The sequence below is a fragment of the Salvelinus sp. IW2-2015 genome, unplaced genomic scaffold (assembly GCF_002910315.2).
Source record: "Salvelinus sp. IW2-2015 unplaced genomic scaffold, ASM291031v2 Un_scaffold6049, whole genome shotgun sequence".
Taxonomy (NCBI): domain Eukaryota; kingdom Metazoa; phylum Chordata; class Actinopteri; order Salmoniformes; family Salmonidae; genus Salvelinus; species Salvelinus sp. IW2-2015.
In genome coordinates this window covers 4,303-23,129 of record NW_019947313.1, presented here as the reverse complement: position 1 = coordinate 23,129, position 18,827 = coordinate 4,303, and the positions used below count along the sequence as shown (strand labels likewise).

The 18,827-nt window shown below is 44.5% G+C and overlaps 1 protein-coding gene and 1 long non-coding RNA gene across 3 annotated transcripts; both read left to right on the top strand.

Annotated features, from left to right (window-relative positions):
* The first annotated feature begins 2,248 nt into the window (after nt 1-2,248).
* On the top strand, nt 2,249-9,745 carry LOC112078665 (kinesin-like protein KIF3C). 2 transcript variants are annotated; one of them, XR_011478793.1, is made up of 6 exons: nt 2,249-2,445; nt 2,778-2,895; nt 3,032-3,145; nt 4,427-4,524; nt 6,739-6,896; nt 7,275-9,745. XR_011478793.1 is itself a non-coding variant. In XM_070442113.1 (6 exons), the coding sequence occupies exons 5-6, from the start codon at nt 6,751-6,753 to the stop codon at nt 7,360-7,362; spliced, it is 234 nt and encodes a 77-aa protein (XP_070298214.1). In that variant the 5' UTR covers nt 2,249-2,445; nt 2,778-2,895; nt 3,032-3,208; nt 4,427-4,524; nt 6,739-6,750; the 3' UTR covers nt 7,363-9,745. The 2 variants fall into 2 exon arrangements, 1 of the variants encoding a protein (XP_070298214.1); XM_070442113.1 differs by having other exon boundaries at nt 3,032-3,208.
* A 5,368-nt stretch (nt 9,746-15,113) lies between these two features.
* LOC139026849 (uncharacterized) lies at nt 15,114-18,469 on the top strand. The gene is made up of 2 exons (XR_011478792.1): nt 15,114-17,417; nt 17,461-18,469. It is a non-coding gene; the product is annotated as an uncharacterized lncRNA (long non-coding RNA).
* Nucleotides 18,470-18,827: the final 358 nt, after the last annotated feature.

The following is an 18,827-nucleotide window of genomic DNA, read 5'->3' as shown; positions in this document are numbered from 1 at the left end:
GCAGCGCTGTGTGGTCGGGAAGAGGCCTGACAGGGTGGTGTGGTGTTGTGTGTGTGTGTGTGTGTGGTGTGGTTGCTAGGCGATGGGAGAGCAAGCTGCTTGGTTGGAGGGAGGAACATCATGGATTCACACCAGACGAAAGCAGAAGGACGCTGGAGATACGCACGTAACAGGAGATCGCTGAGCAGAGTACACACACACACACACACACACACACACACACCACACACACACCACACACCAACGGAAACAGCAGAAGGTCCCTGGCAGATACGGGGCCAGACAGAGATGCGCTGAGCATGGGTACACACAACACACACACACAACAGCACCACACACACACACACACACACCCACACACCACAACGAACAGCAGAAGCCCTGGAGGATACGCTAGGACAGGGAGAATCGCTGAGCAGTGACCACACACATCACACACACACACACGACCAACAGAACAGCAGAGCACCCTGGAGATAATCAGCAGAAACAGGAGATCGTGAGCAGGTGACCTCCTCTTGGATCATGATGTAGACACACTTTAATGAAACATTACAGAAACACAACGCGGTACTGTTTTCAAGTCTGATTAGCTTAGTTTTCCATCCAACATGGCGACTACGATTATTCATGCAAATAATTTTTAAAACGTAGCATAATAAACATATATGATCATTGTTATATATGGTCTCCCTGGGCCGTCTACACTTCTTCCTTTTGAATGTACGTGACACAGATTATGACCAGGGAGGGAAATGCAATAGCCTACTCTAAAACAGCTTGAAAATTGTCCCTGCAAAAATAATATTGACATCAAGTTGTGACGCAACTTCAAGAAATGAAAACCTGTGAAAACGGTCCAACATTAACTGATAAGATTCAGTTGTCTTGGTCGGATGCATATTCTTTGTGGTTTGGAAATGTTCGAAATCTCTCGTAGATGGCTGAATAGATGGAAGAGATCATATTTCTCTACTTTCCCGGAGACAAATTAACATTTGGTGTCTAATTTACTGCAAGAAATACTATTATGAGATGTAGAGAGATGGAGATGTTAAATAAAGTTAGTGTTTATCTGTAGAGTCGAGAGAGAGGGAGATTAATAAGTTGTGTTTTTGTATGTAGAGTCGCGTAGAGAGCAGGGGGAAGATGTTAATTAAAGTTGTGTTTGTGTTGTAGAGTCGTAGAGAGAGAGGGAGATCTTAATAAATGTTGTGTTTGTTTTGTAGATCGTAGAGAGAGGAGATGTTAATAAAGTGTGTTTGTGATGTGTAGAGTGTAGAGAGAGGGAGTGTTTAATAAGTTGTGTTTGTTGTTGCTAGAGAGAGGAGGCTGCTTCAATAAAGGATGTAGTTATATATTATGTAGAGTCGTAGAGAGAGGGAGATTTAATAAGTTGTGTTCTATATGAGAGTCCGTGAGAGAGAGGGAGATGTTAATAGTGTTGTATCTGTAGAGTTCGTAAGAGAGGAGATGTTAATAGAATGTTGTCGTTTATTTGTTAGAGTTTGTAGGAGGAGAGGGAGATGTTATAAAGTGCGTTTGTATTGTAGCATAAGTCGTAGAGAGAAGGGAGATGTTAATAAAGTTGTGTTTGTGTGTATGAGAGAGAGGGACGACGTTAATTAAGAGTGTGTGGTATTTATTATTGTAGAGTCGTAGAGAGAGGGAGATGTTAATAAAGTTGTGTTTGTATTGTAGTGTTAATAAAGTTGTGTTTGTATTGTAGAGTCGTAGAGAGAGGGATATGTTAATAAGGTTGTGTTTGTATTGAAGTGTTAATAAAGTTGTGTTTGTATTGTAGAGTCGTAGAGAGAGGGAGCTGTTAATAAAGTTGTGTTTGTATTGTAGAGTTGTAGAGAGAGGGTGATTGTCACGTGCTGACCATAGTTCTTATGTGTGTTGCTTGTTTTAGTGTTGGTCAGGACGTGAGCTGGGTGGGCATTCTATGTTGTGTGTCTAGTTTGTCTGTTTCTGTGTTCAGCCTAATATGGTTCTCAATCAGAGGCAGCTGTCAATCGTTGTCCCTGATTGAGAATCATATATAGGTGGCTTGTTTTGTGTTGGGGATTGTGGGTGGTTGTCTTCTGTCTTTGTGTTCTGCACCAGATAGGACTGTTTTCGGTTTTCACATTTATTGTTTTGTTGTTTGTAGTGTTCACATATTCTTTATTAAATTATGTTGAACACTAGCCACGCTGCGTTTTGGTCCTCTCCTTCATCCCAGGAAGAAAACCATTACAGAGATGTTAATAAAGTTGTGTTTGTATTGTCGAGTCGTAGAGAGAGGGTGATGTTAATAAAGTTGTGTTTGTATTGTAGAGTCGTAGAGAGAGGGAGATTCTGCAGCAGGTGATGGTTCAGGATGAAGAGACTCTAGAACTCAGAGAAACATTCTCCTCCCTGCAACAGGAAGTGGAGGCCAAGACCAAGAAACTCAAGAAGGTGAGACTTAAAATGCTGTATTGTTTGTCATTGATTGTATTGTTGTTGAAGTGACAAAAAAAGTTATCTGTTGTAGCTCTATCTGCTGTAGCTCTATGCAAAGCTGAAGTGTGTCTGCTCTGTCTGTTGTAGCTCTATGCTAAGCTGCAGTGTCTGTTCTGTCTGTTGTAGCTCTATGCTAAGCTGCAGTGTCTGTTCTGTCTGTTGTAGCTCTATGCTAAGCTGCAGTGTCTGTTCTACTGTGTTGTAGCTCTATGCTAAGCTGCAGTGTCTGTTCTACTGTGTTGTAGCTGTATGCTAAGCTGCAGTGTGTCTGTTCTACTGTGTTGTAGCTCTATGCTAAGCTGCAGTGTGTGAAGGTGAAATCCAGGACGTTAATGATGAGCACGTCAGGAGTCGACAGGAGCTGGAGCAAACGCAGAACGAACTCACCAGAGAACTCAAGTTCAAGTAAGTCTAACACCCACACACAACACACACACACACACACACACACACACACACACACACTCACATTTATGATGTGATTACAGTCAGCTGTTCAGAAGTATATATTCTCTTTCCTGTGTGGTGTGTGTGTGTGTAGGTATCTGATCATAGAGAACTTCATTCCTCCGGAGGAGAAGAATAAGATCATGAACGGTTGACCTTTGACCCTGAGGAGGACCAGTGGAGTTTCCAACTCTCCCCCCTCCGAGAGGTCTGAGTGTGTGTGTCTGTGGATCTGGGTGTGTCTGTCTGACTCACGATTGAACAGCCATGGGTATGACTATAAACTAATATTTGTCAGTCTGGGCTACGTAGACAGGCCAGTAAGACAGGCTGCCAGTAGACAGGCTGCCAGTGACAGGCTGCCAGTAGACAGGCTGACAGTAGACAGGCTGCCAGTAGACAGGCTGCCAGTAGACAGGCTGCCAGGCTGCCAGTAGACGGTGCCAGTAGACAGGCTGCAGTAGACAGGCTGCCAGTAGACAAGTAGACAGGCTGCCAGTAGACAGGCTGCCAGTAGACAGGCTGCCAGTAGACAGGCTGCAGTAGACAGGCTGCCAGTAGACAGGCTGCCAGTAGACAGGCTGCCAGTAGACAGGCTGCCGTAGACAGTAGACAGGCTGACAGTAGACAGGCTGACAGTAGACAGTAGACAGGCTGACAGTAGACAGGCTGACAGTAGACAGGCTGACAGTAGACAGTAGACAGGCTGACAGTAGACAGGCTGACAGTAGACAGGCTGACAGTAGACAGTAGACAGGCTGACAGTAGACAGGCTGCCAGTAGACAGGCTGCCAGTAGACGTAGACACGGCTGCCAGTAGACAGGCTGCCAGTAGACAGGCTGCCAGTAGACAGGCTGCCAGTAGACAGGCTGCCAGTAGACAGGCTGCCAGTAGACAGGCTGCCAGTAGACAGGCTGCCAGTAGACAGGCTGCCGTAGACAGGCTGCCAGTAGACAGGCTGCCAGTAGACAGTAGACTGGCTGCCAGTAGACAGTAGACAGGCTGCCAGTAGACAGTAGACAGGCTGCCAGTAGACAGTAGACTGGCTGCCAGTAGACAGTAGACTGGCTGCCAGTAGACAGTAGACTGGCTGCAGTAGACAGTAGACTGGCTGCCAGTAGACAGTAGACTGGCTGCCAGTAGACAGTAGACTGGCTGCCAGTAGACAGTAGACTGGCTGCCAGTAGACAGTAGACTGCTGCCAGTAGACAGTAGACTGGCTGCCAGTAGACAGTAGACTGGCTGACAGGCTGCCAGTAGACTGGCTGACAGGCTGCGTAGACTGGGACAGGCTGCCAGTGAGTGACAGGCTGCCAGTAGACAGCTGACGTAGACAGGCTGACAGTAACAGCAGTGATCGTCTAGCTGTGTGGAGAACAAGGTTCTTTCTGTATCCGGGAGTCTGGGACCTTTTGAATTGTTAGACTAGTTCTGTAATATTATATATGTTAAATTATATTTTCTATGTTCTATTCTCTGTCGGTTCAGTCAGATGAAGAAGAGGCTAGCCTCGGCAGTCGGATACAAACGGCAATCAGCCAGTACGCACGGGTTGCCTTAGCGATGGAGCCCACTCCAGATACCGGGTAGGAGAGTGTGATGAATGAATGTGGTCAGTCGTTGTATAACCTCTTCTCCAGGCACAGCACATAATCACCTGGGATATCAACCATTCAAAGTTGTCCAAAACCAAATCTCCACGTCGAGGGCAAACTCTTAGGTCGTAAACGCTTGTGGGATGTCTTGGCTCCTCGTCCAATGAGACAGGGTCTCCTGGTCCAATGAGCAGGGTCTGCTGTCCATGAGACAGGGTCTGCTGGTCCAGTGAGACAGGGTCTGCTGGTCCAGTGAGACAGGGTCTGCTGGTCACGTGAGACAGGGTCTCCTGGTCCAATGAGACAGGGTCTCCTGGTCCAATGAGACAGGGTCTCCTGGTCCAATGAGACAGGGTCTCCTGGTCAATGAGACAGGGTCTCCTGGTCCAATGAGACAGGGTCTGCTGGTCCAGTGAGACAGGGTCTGCTGGTCATGAGACAGGGTCTGCTGGTCCAATGAGACAGGGTCTCCTGGTCAATGAGACAGGGTCTCCTGTCCAATGAGACAGGGTCTCCTGGTCCAATGAGACAGGGTCCTCTGGTCCAATGAGACAGGGTCTCCTGGTCCAATGAGACAGGGTCTCCTGGTCCAATGAGAGGGTCTCCTGGTCCAATGAGACAGGGTCTCTGTCCAATGAGACAGGGTCTGCTGTCCAGTGAGACAGGGTCTCCTGGTCCAGTGAGACAGGGTCTCCTGGTCAGTGAGAACGGGTCTCCTGGTCCAATGAGAAGGTTCCTGGTCAGAGACAGGGTTCCCTGGTCCAATGAGACAGGGTCTCCTGGTCCAATGAGACAGGGTCTCCTGGTCCAATGAGACAGGGTCTCCTGGTCCAATGAGACAGGGTCTCCTGGTCCAATGAGACAGGGTCTCCTGTCCAATGAGACAGGTCTCTCGTCCAATGGGACAGGGTTTGCTGGTCCAGTGAGACAGGGTCTCCTGGTCCAGTGAGACAGGGTCTCCTCGTCCAATGAGACAGGGTCTCCTGGTCCAGTGAGACAGGGTCTGCTGGTCCAGTGAGACAGGGTCTGCTGTCCAATGAGACAGGGTCTCCTGGTCCAATGAGACAGGGTCTGCTGGTCCAGTGAGACAGGGTCTGCTGGTCCATAGAGACAGGGTCTGCTGGTCCAATGGACAGGGTCTCCTCGTCCAATGAGACAGGGTTTGCTGGTCCAATGAGACAGGGTCTCTCGTCCAATGAGACAGGGTTTGCTGGTCCAGTGAGACAGGGTCTCCTCGTCCAATGAGACAGGGTCTGCTGGTCCAATGAGACAGGGTCTCCTCGTCCATGAGACAGGGTCTCCTCGTCCAATGAGACGGGTCTCCTCGTCCAATGAGACAGGGTCTGCTGGTCCAATGAGACAGGGTTCTGCTGGTCCAGTGAGACAGGGTCTGCTGTCCAGTGAGACAGGGTCTGCTGGTCCAGTGAGACGGGTCTGCTGGTCCGTGAGACAGGGTCTCCTCGTCCAATGAGACAGGGTTTGCTGGTCCAATGAGACAGGGTCTCCTGGTCCAGTGAGACAGGGTCTGCTGGTCCAGTGAGACAGGGTCTGCTGATTTAAACTATTAGATCGGTCAGATCTGCCTTTATCGTGTAGTGTGGTTGTGTTACGAGCCGATCCAGGTGACTGACCAATAGAAACACGGCTGACACTGAGTATAATACCGTTATTGTGAAAGGTTTACATGCCGTGGCAGAATAACGATTTCCCTAATAATCTCTGAGATTAGAACACGTCTGTAGTTGACGTCGGCTGATGTGTCCTTGCAAACAGAACTGAAACGATCTGGCCAGGTAATAGGAAGATTTTCATTTGGTAACATGGCACAACGTGATTATGGTAAAGTACTGGATCTGATGTACAGTGTGGGCGTGACCATACAATTCTATGGAAATGACCTACTGAGTAAAGTTTTTGTCATCATTTAATGTTGGCGAATCACACGACTGCGGCGTGTTTTGTAGGAGATGATTGGTTGGTAAATTAAGCCGATGTGAGTTTTTTTCTCGTCTTTCTGCATTGGCTAATGAAGGCCCAGTTCAACGTTTTGGCTCTTAGCACAGCTGAAGTGTCTAGGAAGGAGATTAGCAGGTATACCTACCCTGACCCCTGACCCTTGTTAGCCGTGCTAAAACCTGTTACTGTACAGCTAAAATGACATGACTGCTCTGTTTCCTCGTGTGTGTGTGGTGTGTATGTGTGTAGGCTGAGAACATCATGTTCTTGGAGCTGGACATGAGTCCTCCCACCACAGTCTCATTGGACCACTGGCCCTCAGAGGTGGGGCCTAACTGTAGCTCCTCTCCCACAGACAGCGCCCTCTACAGGGAGAGAGCCACACGCGTCCGCAAGTCACGCTCCTGGTGAGACACACATCATAGACAATGATAGAGGCCTCTAGTGGCCAACAGGCCATATTAGCATGGGCAGCGCCATTTTAATGTGGTCAACTGGGTGGGACTTCTAACTCCATTGGCTGATCCCTCCTGATGTCATCAGGTCATCAGGAGGGATCAGCCAGTCATGAAGAAGACATTTGACTACTTCAAAATGATCACAGATACTATGATGCCTCACACAGTCTGCTGTCTGGCGTGTTCTCCTATTGGCTGTCTCTATTCTCACTTCTTCACCTGCTCCTCTGCTATATGTCATATCCTGTCCCTGTGTGATGCCATATCCTGTCCCTGTGTGATATCATATTCTGTCCCTGTGTGTGATGTCATATCTTCCTGTTCCAGGTGTCAGGCCCCACGAGCCATCACTTCCTCCTCCTCCACGGTTTCCCTGGCAACCCATTCTACAGCCACACCCAGTACTGCCCAGTGAATACCGGCCTCTCCCTACCTACCTCTCTACTCTCTCTCTCTCCTCTCCTCTCTCTGGTCTACTCTTTACAGCAGCCTGCTAACTCCTCCCCTTTCCTCTCTTGACCAATCAGCTCTCAGGAGTGGGAAACCACTCAACAGTCTTTGCCTCTGCTGCCTCATGATTGGTTGATCACTGCCGTGGGAGGAGCCAAAGCCTGATTGACAGACGCAGATCTACTGCCTCAAGGACTCCACTACCCAGACTACCCTGGGGGAGTGAAGGAGAAACTATCCATCATACTCTCCTCCTTCCTGTGTGTGTGTGTGTGTGGCAGCCCAGGGTAGTCAGAGGTGAAACTCACAATAAATGAAGACAGCTGGAGACTGATTTGTGGTGCTCAAAACAAGGTAGTTATTTAATAGAGGTTAGGGGAAAGGAGAGGTGAGAAATTCAACTGAAAGGCCTCTCAGGTAACTGGTGGGTAACTCTGTGTCCGGCGTGGCGGGTCCTCCGACCGCCTGTGTTAATGAACAAAACGAAATAGAGAGAGAGAGAGAGAGAGAGCGATGAGTCCGCAGATTCACCCTTTGCTCTCAACTTGCTGCCCGGGAATACGTCCCCTTCCCAGGTTAGCGTTACACCCGTTATTGGGGCAAAGAACAGGAAGAGAGAGAAACAGATGAGTCAAACATTGCCTAGTATTACATTTACATTTAAGTCATTTAGCAGACGCTCTTATCCAGAGCGACTTACAAATTGGTGCATTCACCTTATGACATCCAGTGGAACAGCCACTTTATCTCCTTTGTCGTTGGATCGAGGTGCTTATCATACTCACTTCAGCAGACGTACCCTCTGCCTGTCTGCCCAACCGTCCGCGTGGGCTAGACGTACCCTCTGCCGGTCTGCCCAACCGCCCGCGTGGACTAGGCGTACCCTCTGCCTCAGCAGAACTAGAGTTTTATAGATGGGGTGGCCAGGGGGCGGTCAAGGCTACTTCAGGGGGTCCATAGACCATGACAGACAATGAGTGTGTAACCCTAACCTGGCGTCTAAGGAGCATGAATGAATCCTATGATTGCTGATTAGAGGTAGAAGTGATGATTCACTGAACCCGGAGTTCTTCAGATAGTGTGGTCCAAAAGGGTTACTTCACTATAATTATTTTAAATACTATGAATAGTCAGTGTCTCTACCTCAGAACTGCGGCTCAATTTCCTTCTCACACACACACACTGTACTCACATACTGGAGAGTCTTGGGTCACTCTGTTATCATGAATATATAATCTGGGTCTATAAGTGTTGAACATCCTAAATATTTTCAGGAAATAAAGCTCAAGCACCAAGGAGATGAGATAGCATTTGTGTGTTACATAGATTGTATAGTTTATTTACAAAAATGTAAATTTACAACAACAAAAAAACTATTTGCAATTTGACATTTATTTTTTATTTCACCTTTATTTAACCAGGTAGGCCAGCTGAGAACAAGTTATCATTTACAACTGCGACCTGGCCAAGATAAAGCAAAGCAGTTCGACACATATAACAACACAGAGTTACACATGGAGTAAAACAAACATACAGTCAATAATACAGTAGAAAAATAAGTATATATACAATGTGAGCAAATGAGGTGAGATATGGGAGGTAAAGGCAAAAAAAAGGCCATGGTGGCGAAGTAAATACAATATAGCAAGTAAAACACTGGAATGGTAGATTTGCAGTGGAACAATGTGCAAAGTAGAGATAGAAATAATGGGGTGCAAAGGAGCAAAATAAATAAATACAGTTGGCGGAGAGGTAGTTGTTTGGGCTAAATTATAGGTGGGCTATGTACAGGTGCAGTAATCTGTGAGCTGCTCTGACAGCTGGTGCTTAAAGCTAGTGAGGGAGATAAGTGTTTCCAGCTTCAGAGATTTTTGCAGTTCGTTCCAGTCATTAGCAGCAGAGAACTGGAAGGAAAGACGACCAAAGTAGGAATTGGCTTTGGGGGTGACCAGTGAAATATACCTGCTGGAGCGCGTGCTACGGGGTGGGTGCTGCTATGGTGACCAGTGAGCTGAGATTGGTGACGAATATAAAGCGAGGGCCAACCAAAGAGAGCATACAGGTCGCAGTGGTGGGTAGTATATGGGGCTTTGGTGACAAAACGGATGGCACTGTGATAGACTACATCCAATTTGTTGAGTAGAGTGTTGGAGGCTATTTTTTTAAATGACATCACCGAAGTCAAGGATCGGTAGGATGGTCAGTTTTACGAGGGTATGTTTGGCAGTGTGAGTGAAGGAGGCTTTGTTGCGAAATAGGAAGCAGATTCTAGATTTAGTTTTGGATTGGAGATGCTTAACGTGAGTCTGGAAGGAGAGTTTACAGTCTAACCAGACACCTAGGTATTTGTAGTTGTCCACATATTCTAAGTCAGAACCGTCCAGAGTAGTGATGCTGGACGGACGGGCGGGTGCGGGCAACGATTGGTTGAATAGCATGCATTTAGTTTTACTTGCATTTAAGAGCAGTTGGAGGCGACGGAAGGAGAGTTGTATGGCATTGAAGCTCGTCAATGATCAAGCAGAAATGGACTTAATTTTGGTGCCCATCAATATTACAAACTTACAGTATCATATTTATGCTCATATATATTAAGTTAACTAATAGCAAAGAAAAGTTTTGGAATTGGCCTAATCAAGACCAAATTAAATCTGTGTGACATGATACCCTTTGGATTGATCATGTTAGAATGTCAGTGTATAAGCTAGTACACAGTGCAGGTGTTAATCATGACCAGAGGGACCGCCTAAGTGCCAAATTATCCCTGGTAGATTTAAAACACCATAATTCTGCGGTTCTGGTGAGAACTGGCTAAATGTTTCACAAACTCCTCCATGTTGAGGGAGCGTGCCCTCCTTGACTCAACACTGAGAATTCTGAGGTGACTTAACCTGTCATCAACCATCGTTGTCCTAAGGTGGGTTTTAATCCGTTTTAAGACTGAGAAGCTTCTCTCACAAAAGCCCTATGAAATGTAAATCTGAGAAAGAAGGCTCCTTGCCTCCACTGTTTAAGTGTGATACCCTGTAACACTCTCTGAACTGCAGGAAGCCTGTCCCTCAGATTACGGCATGTATCTGCATGCCCACCTTACATCCGTAAGTCTCTGTAGTTCCCTGGGCTGCTGCTCTTTCTGAAATGCAAGCCACTTGAGATGAAGGTACGAGCCAGATACAAAGTTATAAAGCTTCTGCAGGAGGCACTGAATTTACAGCATCGACAAGAACCAAATTACATAAATAAAATGTAAATCTTGCACTGTTTTTAATCCGTACAGACACACCAGAATGACGGATGCACCGTCATAGCCTTGCCCCACAAGATTATTTCTGTAGACCAGACCATGTTTTTCAAGGCAATCAATTATCATTTCTGTGAGACCTTCTATTGTCTAATTGACTGTACGTTTGTTTATTCCATGTGTAACTCTGTGTTGTTGTTTGTGTCGCACTGCTTTGCTTTATCTTGGCCAGGTCGCAGTTGTAAGTGAGAACTTGTTCTCAACTAGCCTACCTGGTTAAATAAAGGTGAAATAACTAGCCTACCTGGTTAAATAAAGGTGAAATAACTAGCCTACCTGGTTAAATAAGGTGTTTTCTCACTAGCCTACCTGGTTAATAAAGGGTTTCTCAACTAGCCTACCGGTTAAATAAAGGTGTTCTCAACAGTCTACCTGGTTAAATAAAGGTGTTCTCAACTAGCCTACCTGGTTAAATAAAGGTGTTCTCCACTGGCCTACCTGGTTAAATAAAGGTGTTCTCAACTAGTCTACCTGGTTAAATAAAGGTGTTCTCAACTAGTCTACCTGGTTAAATAAAGGTGTTCTCAACTAGTCTACCTGGTTAAATAAAGGTGTTCTCAACTAGCCTACCTGGTTAAATAAAGGTGTTCTCAACTGGCCTACCTGGTTAAATAAAAGGTGTTCTCAACTAGCCTACCTGGTTAAATAAAGGTGTCTCAACTAGCCTACCTGGTTAAATAAAGGTGATCTGGCCTACCTGGTTAAATAAAGGTGGTCTCCACTAGCCTACCTGGTTAAATAAAGGTGTTCTCCACTAGCCTACCTGGTTAAATAAAGGTGTTCTCAACTAGCCTACCTGGTTAAATAAAGGTGATCTGGCCTACCTGGTTAAATAAAGGTGTTCTCAACTGGTCTACCTGTTAAATAAAGGTGTTCTCAACTAGCCTACCTGGTTAAATAAAGGTGTTCTCAACTAGCCTACCTGGTTAAATAAAGGTGTTCTCAACTAGCCTACCTGGTTAAATAAAGGTGTTCTCAACTAGCCTACCTGGTTAAATAAAGGTGTTCTCAACTGGCCGACCTGGTTAAATAAAGGTGTTCTCAACTAGCCTACCTGGTTAAATAAAGGTGTTCTCAACTAGTCTACCTGGTTAAATAAAGGTGTTCTCAACTAGCCTACCTGGTTAAAAAGGTGTTCTCAACTAGCCTACCTAGTTAAATAAAGGTGTTGTCAACTAGCCTACCTGGTTAAATAAAGGTGTTCTCAACTAGTCTACCTGGTTAAATAAAGGTGTTCTCAACTAGTCTACCTGGTTAAATAAAGGTGTTTCCACTAGCCTACCTGGTTAAATAAAGGTGTTCTCAACTAGTCTACCTGGTTAAATAAAGGTGTTCTCAACTAGCCTACCTGGTTAAATAAGTGTTTCCACTAGCCTACCTGGTTAAATAAAGGTGTTCTCAACTAGTCTACCTGGTTAAATAAAGGTGTTCTCAACTAGTCTACCTGGTTAAATAAAGGTGTTCTCAACTAGTCTACCTGGTTAAATAAGGTGTTCTCAACTAGTCTACCTGGTTAAATAAAGGTGTTCTCAACTAGTCTACCTGGTTAAATAAAGGTGTTCTCCACTAGCCTACCTGGTTAAATAAAGGTGTTCTCCACTAGCCTACCTGGTTAAATAAAGGTTTCTCAACTAGTCTACCTGGTTAAATAAAGGTGTTCTCAACTGGCCTACCTGGTTAAATAAAGGTGTTCTCCACTGGCCTACCTGGTTAAATAAAGGTGTTCTCCACTGGCCTACCTGGTTAAATAAAGGTGTTCTCAACTAGCCTACCTGGTTAAATAAAGGTGTTCTCAACAGCCTACCTGGTTAAATAAAGGTGTTCTCAACTAGCCTACCTGGTTAAATAAAGGTGTTCTCAACTAGCCTACCTGTTAAATAAAGGTGTTCTCAACTAGTCTACCTGGTTAAATAAGTGTTCTCAACTAGTCTACCTGGTTAAATAAAGGTGTTCTCAACTAATCTACCTGGTTAAATAAAGGTGTTCTCATCTAGCCTACCTGGTTAAATAAAGGTGTTCTCAACTAGCCTACCTGGTTAAATAAAGGCGTTCTCAACTGGCCTACCTGGTAAATAAAGGTGTTCTCAACTAGCCTACCTGGTTAAATAAAGGTGTTCTCAACTAGTCTACCTGGTTAAATAAAGGTGTTCTCAACTAGCCTACCTGGTTAAATAAAGGTGTTCTCAACTAGCCTACCTAGTTAAATAAAGGTGTTGTCAACTAGCCTACCTGGTTAAATAAAGGTGTTCTCAACTAGTCTACCTGGTTAAATAAAGGTTTCTCAACTAGTCTACCTGGTTAAATAAAGTGTTCTCCCACTAGCCTACCTGGTTAAATAAAGGTGTTCTCAACTAGTCTACCTGGTTAAATAAAGGTTCTCAACTAGCCTACCTGGTTAAATAAAGGTGTTCTCCACTAGCCTACCTGGTTAAATAAAGGTGTTCTCAACTAGTCTACCTGGTTAAATAAAGTGTTCTCAACTAGTCTACCTGGTTAAAAAGGGGTTCTCAACTAGTCTACCTGGTTAAATAAAGGTGTTCTCAACTAGTCTACCTGGTTAAATAAAGGTGTTCTCAACTAGTCTACCTGGTTAAATAAAGTGTTCTCAACTAGTCTACCTGGTTAAATAAAGGTTCTCCACTAGCCTACCTGGTTAAATAAAGTGTTCTCCACTAGCCTACCTGGTTAAATAAAGGTGTTCTCAACTAGTCTACCTGGTTAAATAAAGGTGTTCTCAACTAGTCTACCTGGTAAAGGTGTTCTCAACTAGTCTACCTGGTTAAATAGAGATGTTCTCAACTAGCCTACCTGGTTAAATAAATGTGTTCTCAACTGGCCTACCTGGTTAAATAAAGGTGTTCTCAACTAGCCTACCTGGTTAAATAAAGGTGTTCTCAACTAGTCTACCTGGTTAAATAAAGGTGTTCTCAACTGGCCTACCTGGTTAAATAAAGTGTCTCCACTGGCCTACCTGGTTAAATAAAGGTGTTCCCACTGGCCTACCTGGTTAAATAAAGGTGTTTCTCAACTAGCCTACCTGGTTAAATAAAGGTGTTCTCAACAGCCTACCTGGTTAAATAAAGGTGTTCTCAACTAGCCTACCTGGTTAAATAAAGGTGTTCTCAACTAGCCTACCTGGTTAAATAAAGGTGTTCTCAACTAGTCTACCTGGTTAAATAAAGGTCTCTCAACTAGTCTACCTGGTTAAATAAAGGTGTCTCAACTATCTACCTGGTTAAATAAAGGTGTTCTCATCTAGCCTACCTGGTTAAATAAAGTGTTCTCAACTAGCCTACCTGGTTAAATAAAGGCGTTCTCAACTGCCTACCTGGTTAAATAAAGGTGTTCTCAACTAGCCTACCTGGTTAAATAAAGGTGTCTCAACTAGTCTACCTGGTTAAATAAAGGTGTTCTCAACTAGCCTACCTGGTTAAATAAAGGTGTTCTCAACTAGCCTACCTAGTTAAATAAAGGTGTTGTCAACTAGCCTACCTGGTTAAATAAAGGTGTCTCAACTAGTCTACCTGGTTAAATAAAGGTGTTCTCAACTAGTCTACCTGGTTAAATAAAGGTGTTCTCCACTAGCCTACCTGGTTAAAATAAGGTGTTCTCAACTAGTCTACCTGGTTAAATAAAGGTGTTCCAACTAGCCTACCTGGTTAAATAAAGGTGTTCTCCACTAGCCTACCTGGTTAAATAAAGGTGTTCTCAACTAGTCTACCTGGTTAAATAAAGGTGTTTCTCAACTAGTCTACCTGGTTAAAAAAAAAGGGTTTCTCAACTAGTCTACCTGGTTAAATAAAGGTGTTCTCAACTATCTACCTGGTTAAATAAAGGTGTTCTCAACTAGCTACCTGGTTAAATAAAGGTGTTCTCAACTAGTCTACCGGTTAAATAAAGGTGTTCTCCACTAGCCTACCTGGTTAAATAAAGGTGTTCTCACTAGCCTACCTGGTTAAATAAAGGTGTTCTCAACTAGTCTACCTGGTTAAATAAAGGTGTTCTCAACTAGTCTACCTGGTTAAATAAAGGTGTTCTCAACTAGTCTACCTGGTTAAATAAAGGTGTTCTCAACTAGCCTACCTGGTTAAATAAAGTGTTTCTCAACTGGCCTACCTGGTTAAATAAAGGTGTTCTCAAATAGCCTACCTGGTTAAATAAAGGTGTTCTCAACTAGCCTACCTGGTTAAATAAAGGTGTTTCTCAACTGGCCTACCTGGTTAAATAAAGGTGTTCTCAACTAGCCTACCTGGTTAAATAAAGGTGTTTCTCAACCAGCCTACCTGGTTAAATAAAGGTGTTCTCAACTAGCCTACCTGGTTAAATAAAGGTGTTCTCAACTTGGCCTACCTGGTTAAATAAAGGTGTTCTCAACTGGCTACCTGGTTAAATAAAGTGTTCTCAACTAGCCTACCTGGTTAAATAAAGGTGTTCTCAACTAGTCTACCTGGTTAAATAAAGGTGTTCTCAACTAGCCTACCTGGTTAAATAAAGGTGTTCTCAACTAGCCTACCTGGTTAAATAAAGGTGTTCTCAACTAGTCTACCTGGTTAAATAAAGGTGAAATAAATAATAAATAAAAAGACCTGCTGCATCAGCTTTCAGCTGCCTGAAAGTGTAAACGAGGGTCCGTCTATTTTCCAGTTTTCTTGTTGTGAGAGTCATCAGACTCTCTACGACCTCTGAGCTGTATTGTGAGAGGCAGTTAATAGGAGCCCATCTGTAATTGTTTTAATGTAAGTACAGTTTTCCTCCCACTTTTTCCGGTCCTCATTTATGACATCTAACATTGATGAGTTGCTGTCCATAGCCCCTTTATGCTGATTCCAAGCAGACGCTGATATGATGCTCTGCCTTGGAATGGAGCTGAAACCCAGAATCTTTAAACAGCGCCTTTTTCCACTGACAGAAACCTGACTGTGATGTGAAGGCAGATTCAGGTGTATTGGGCAGAGAAAAATGTCTACAAGTCCAATCTTGACTTACAGAATATTCAAGCCAAGGAATTGTCCTTTATACCAGGAGCTGTTGAAAGCCCTTTTCCTAGTACCATGCTGCGTTCTGGGAATTGTTTTCAAACACGGCTGTACAGGACCCTCTGCTCTGGATCTTGACATGTCTGAAATACACGTTAAATAATGTGTCATATCTCCATGGAAATGGTTAATTAAGGGATCCACAAGATTAGACACGAACAGCTGCTAACTGAAATGTGTAGTTTAAAGTATAGGACTGGCTTACAATTGGGACCTTTTGGAACTGAAATCTGATATCTCCATTTCTTTTCATGTTTAATTGACCCTGTGCAATAATAAGACAGTCTATGGTTACATCTAAGCATCCAATTACCCACATTTTAGTCCAATCTTAATTACATCCCCATTATCATAACTGTTCAAATCAACTACCAGTCTAAGTTACGAGGTAGATCATGGCCCTACTCTGCAGTAACTTAGCTAGCCTTCATTTCTTACAGCTTTATGGTAGCAAGCAGGCTATCTGCAAAATGTGGTCATCTTTTGAGTAACTTTAACAGATTGATAATAACAATTGTTCATTTTGAGCTCAAGTACGAAAATCTAACTCAATCAAATGTATTTATATAGTCCTTCTTACATCAGCTGATGTCTCAAAGGGCTGTACAGAAACCCAGCCTAAATCCCCAAACAGCAAGCAATGCAGGCGTAGAAGCATTAACTGAGTTAATGGATTTAAAATAGCTGAATGTTAACTTGCTGAACACTGACAGCTGTAGCCTACTAGTTACCCCATTAGCGAAACATTCATATACTGTAACTTATGACACTGCACTGTAATGTGTGTATTACTAGCACAGATAAACATCATGTTAGACTAAAGGAACTGATCTCTCTTCTCTGATTAACTGATAATGGAGCCAAAGGTCTAATGTTAACTTACACAGCGACTCAACTTCCGTAAAAGTTGTTCAGGAAACCTAAACCCGATGTTAAACCTTAAAACTTACTTCAAATATGATGCTTTCGCCAATCGCGAAAAGAGCTGGTGGAGCTGTGGAAATATTCTCTCTTCTTCTTCTGTATCTCGCAACCAACGTTAATATTCTCTCTTCCTCGTCCTCGATCTGAAAAACGAGGAACGTCAAAATATATACAACAAGAGGTGAAATGAGATGTCAATCAGCATCAAACTGCCAGTAGCGAATTACATTTTGGGGTGGCACCCGGGGTGGCCAATCAGATGTCAGGGGTGTCCTGTGCCACCCCGGACACCTCTCTGGCTCCGCCCCTGCTCTGCCTGCCTGCCCAACCGCCCGCATGGTTGCACCTCTACTTATACCCATTTGGGGTAACGAGGGACAGGTGGGACCAATTCCATGTGCGATTGGTTGCAGCACCTGGGCTGGGTAGTATTGGTGTTGAATCACCAGCCCCTGTTGGTGCCTGTAGAGTTGTCCATGGTGCTGACTCACCTTGGCCTCTCTAGCCCTGTAGAGCTGTCCATGGTGCTGACTCACCTTGTCCTCTCTAGCCCTGTAGAGCTGACTCACCTTGTCCTCTCTAGCCCTGTGGAGCTGTCCATGGTGCTGACTCACCTTGTCCTCTCTAGCCCTGTAGAGCTGACTCACCTGGTCCTCTCTAGCCCCTGAGAGTGTCCATGGTGCTGACTCACCTGGTCCTCTCTAGTCCTGTAGAATTGTCCATGGTGCTGACTCACCTGGTCCTCTCTAGCCCTGTAGAGTTGTCCATGGTGGGACTCACCTGGTCCTCTCTAGCCCTGTAGAGTTTCCATGGAGCTGACTCACCTTGGCCTCTCTAGCCCTGTAGAGCTGACTCACCTGGTCCTCTCTAGCCCTGTAGAGTTGTCTTCTGGAGCTGACTCACCTGGTCCTCTCTAGCCCTGTAGAGTTGTCCATGGTGCTGACTCACCTTGGCCTCTGGAGCTGTCTTGCTCCTGCCTTTAGCTCCCTGCTGGCCCTCGGGTTGCCACAGCGTGCGTGTGTTTGTGACCTAGAGCTCTCACCAACTACTGGCAAAACTGGTCAAATCAAGAACTGAATTAATCTACTTTAAGAAGAACATTGTAAATATTGTACTGTATGTATCACATTGGTTTGTGTGTTTCAGGGGTCCGAGTGTTGTTTCGTTATCAGAGGATTTAAACACAGGAAGGAGGTGTTTAGTCACCAGAAATAACAGTTCAGCAGGTCGTTCCCTAAAGAGGGCCTTTTGAGCCCTTTCAGTAGAAATCGTGCACCAATATTGAATTTTCAAAGCCTGTTATATTAAATGAAGTGCCCTTTAATATACATTGAGTGTACAAAACATTAGGACCACCTTCCTAATATTGAGTTGCACCCCGTTTTGTCCTCAGAACAGCCTGAATTCTTCGGGGTATGGACTCTACAAGGTGTCGAAAGTGTTCCACAGGGATGCTGGCCCATGTAGACCAATGCTTCCCACAGTTGTGTCCAGTTGGCTGAATGTCCTTTGGGTGGTGGACCTAACTTGATACACAGGAAACTGTTGAGCGGGATCAATAAGGGATCATAGCTTTCACCTGGATTCACCTGGTCAGTCTGTCATGGAAAGAGCTGTTCTTAATGTTTTGTACACAAGGGGATTTATGGCTGATTTAAGAGTACATTGTCAACCCTGTTACTATAATAGGCTATAGTCACTATTTGATTTAACTCTTGAGATGGGAAAACTGGTTTTTTGTTAATGTAAAGTGAATATGTGCTCTTTAAGACAGAATGTTCAAATTAGGTGAAATAAAATGTTTTTATTGACCAAGTTACACTTTCTGAAAAGGCACCGAATTGGTTGAACGACCCCAAGGATCATTAAGAGCCGGGGCAGGACGACTAATCTATCACTGATAGAGCTTGGCAGACTAATATATCACTGATAGAGCTTGGAAGACTAATATATCACTGATAGAGCTTGGCAGACTAATATATCACTGATAGAGCTTGGCAGACTAATATATCACTGATAGAGCTTGGCAGACTAATAATCATCATGATAGAGCTTGGCAGACTAATCTATCACTGATAGAGCTTGGCAGACTAATATATCACTGATAGAGCTTGGCAGACTAATCGTTTGCTGCTGCACTATAGATGGCTCAGACTCCAGCCATTTTTG

Excerpts from the sequence above, each read along its gene's own strand:
- LOC112078665 (XM_070442113.1), top strand. The coding sequence starts at position 6,751 with ATGTTCTTGGAGCTGGACATGAGTCCTCCCACCACAGTCTCATTGGAC. Across the intron at positions 6,897-7,274 it reads GTCCGCAAGTCACGCTCCTG|GTGTCAGGCCCCACGAGCCA; the intron begins GTGAGACACACA and ends TTCCTGTTCCAG.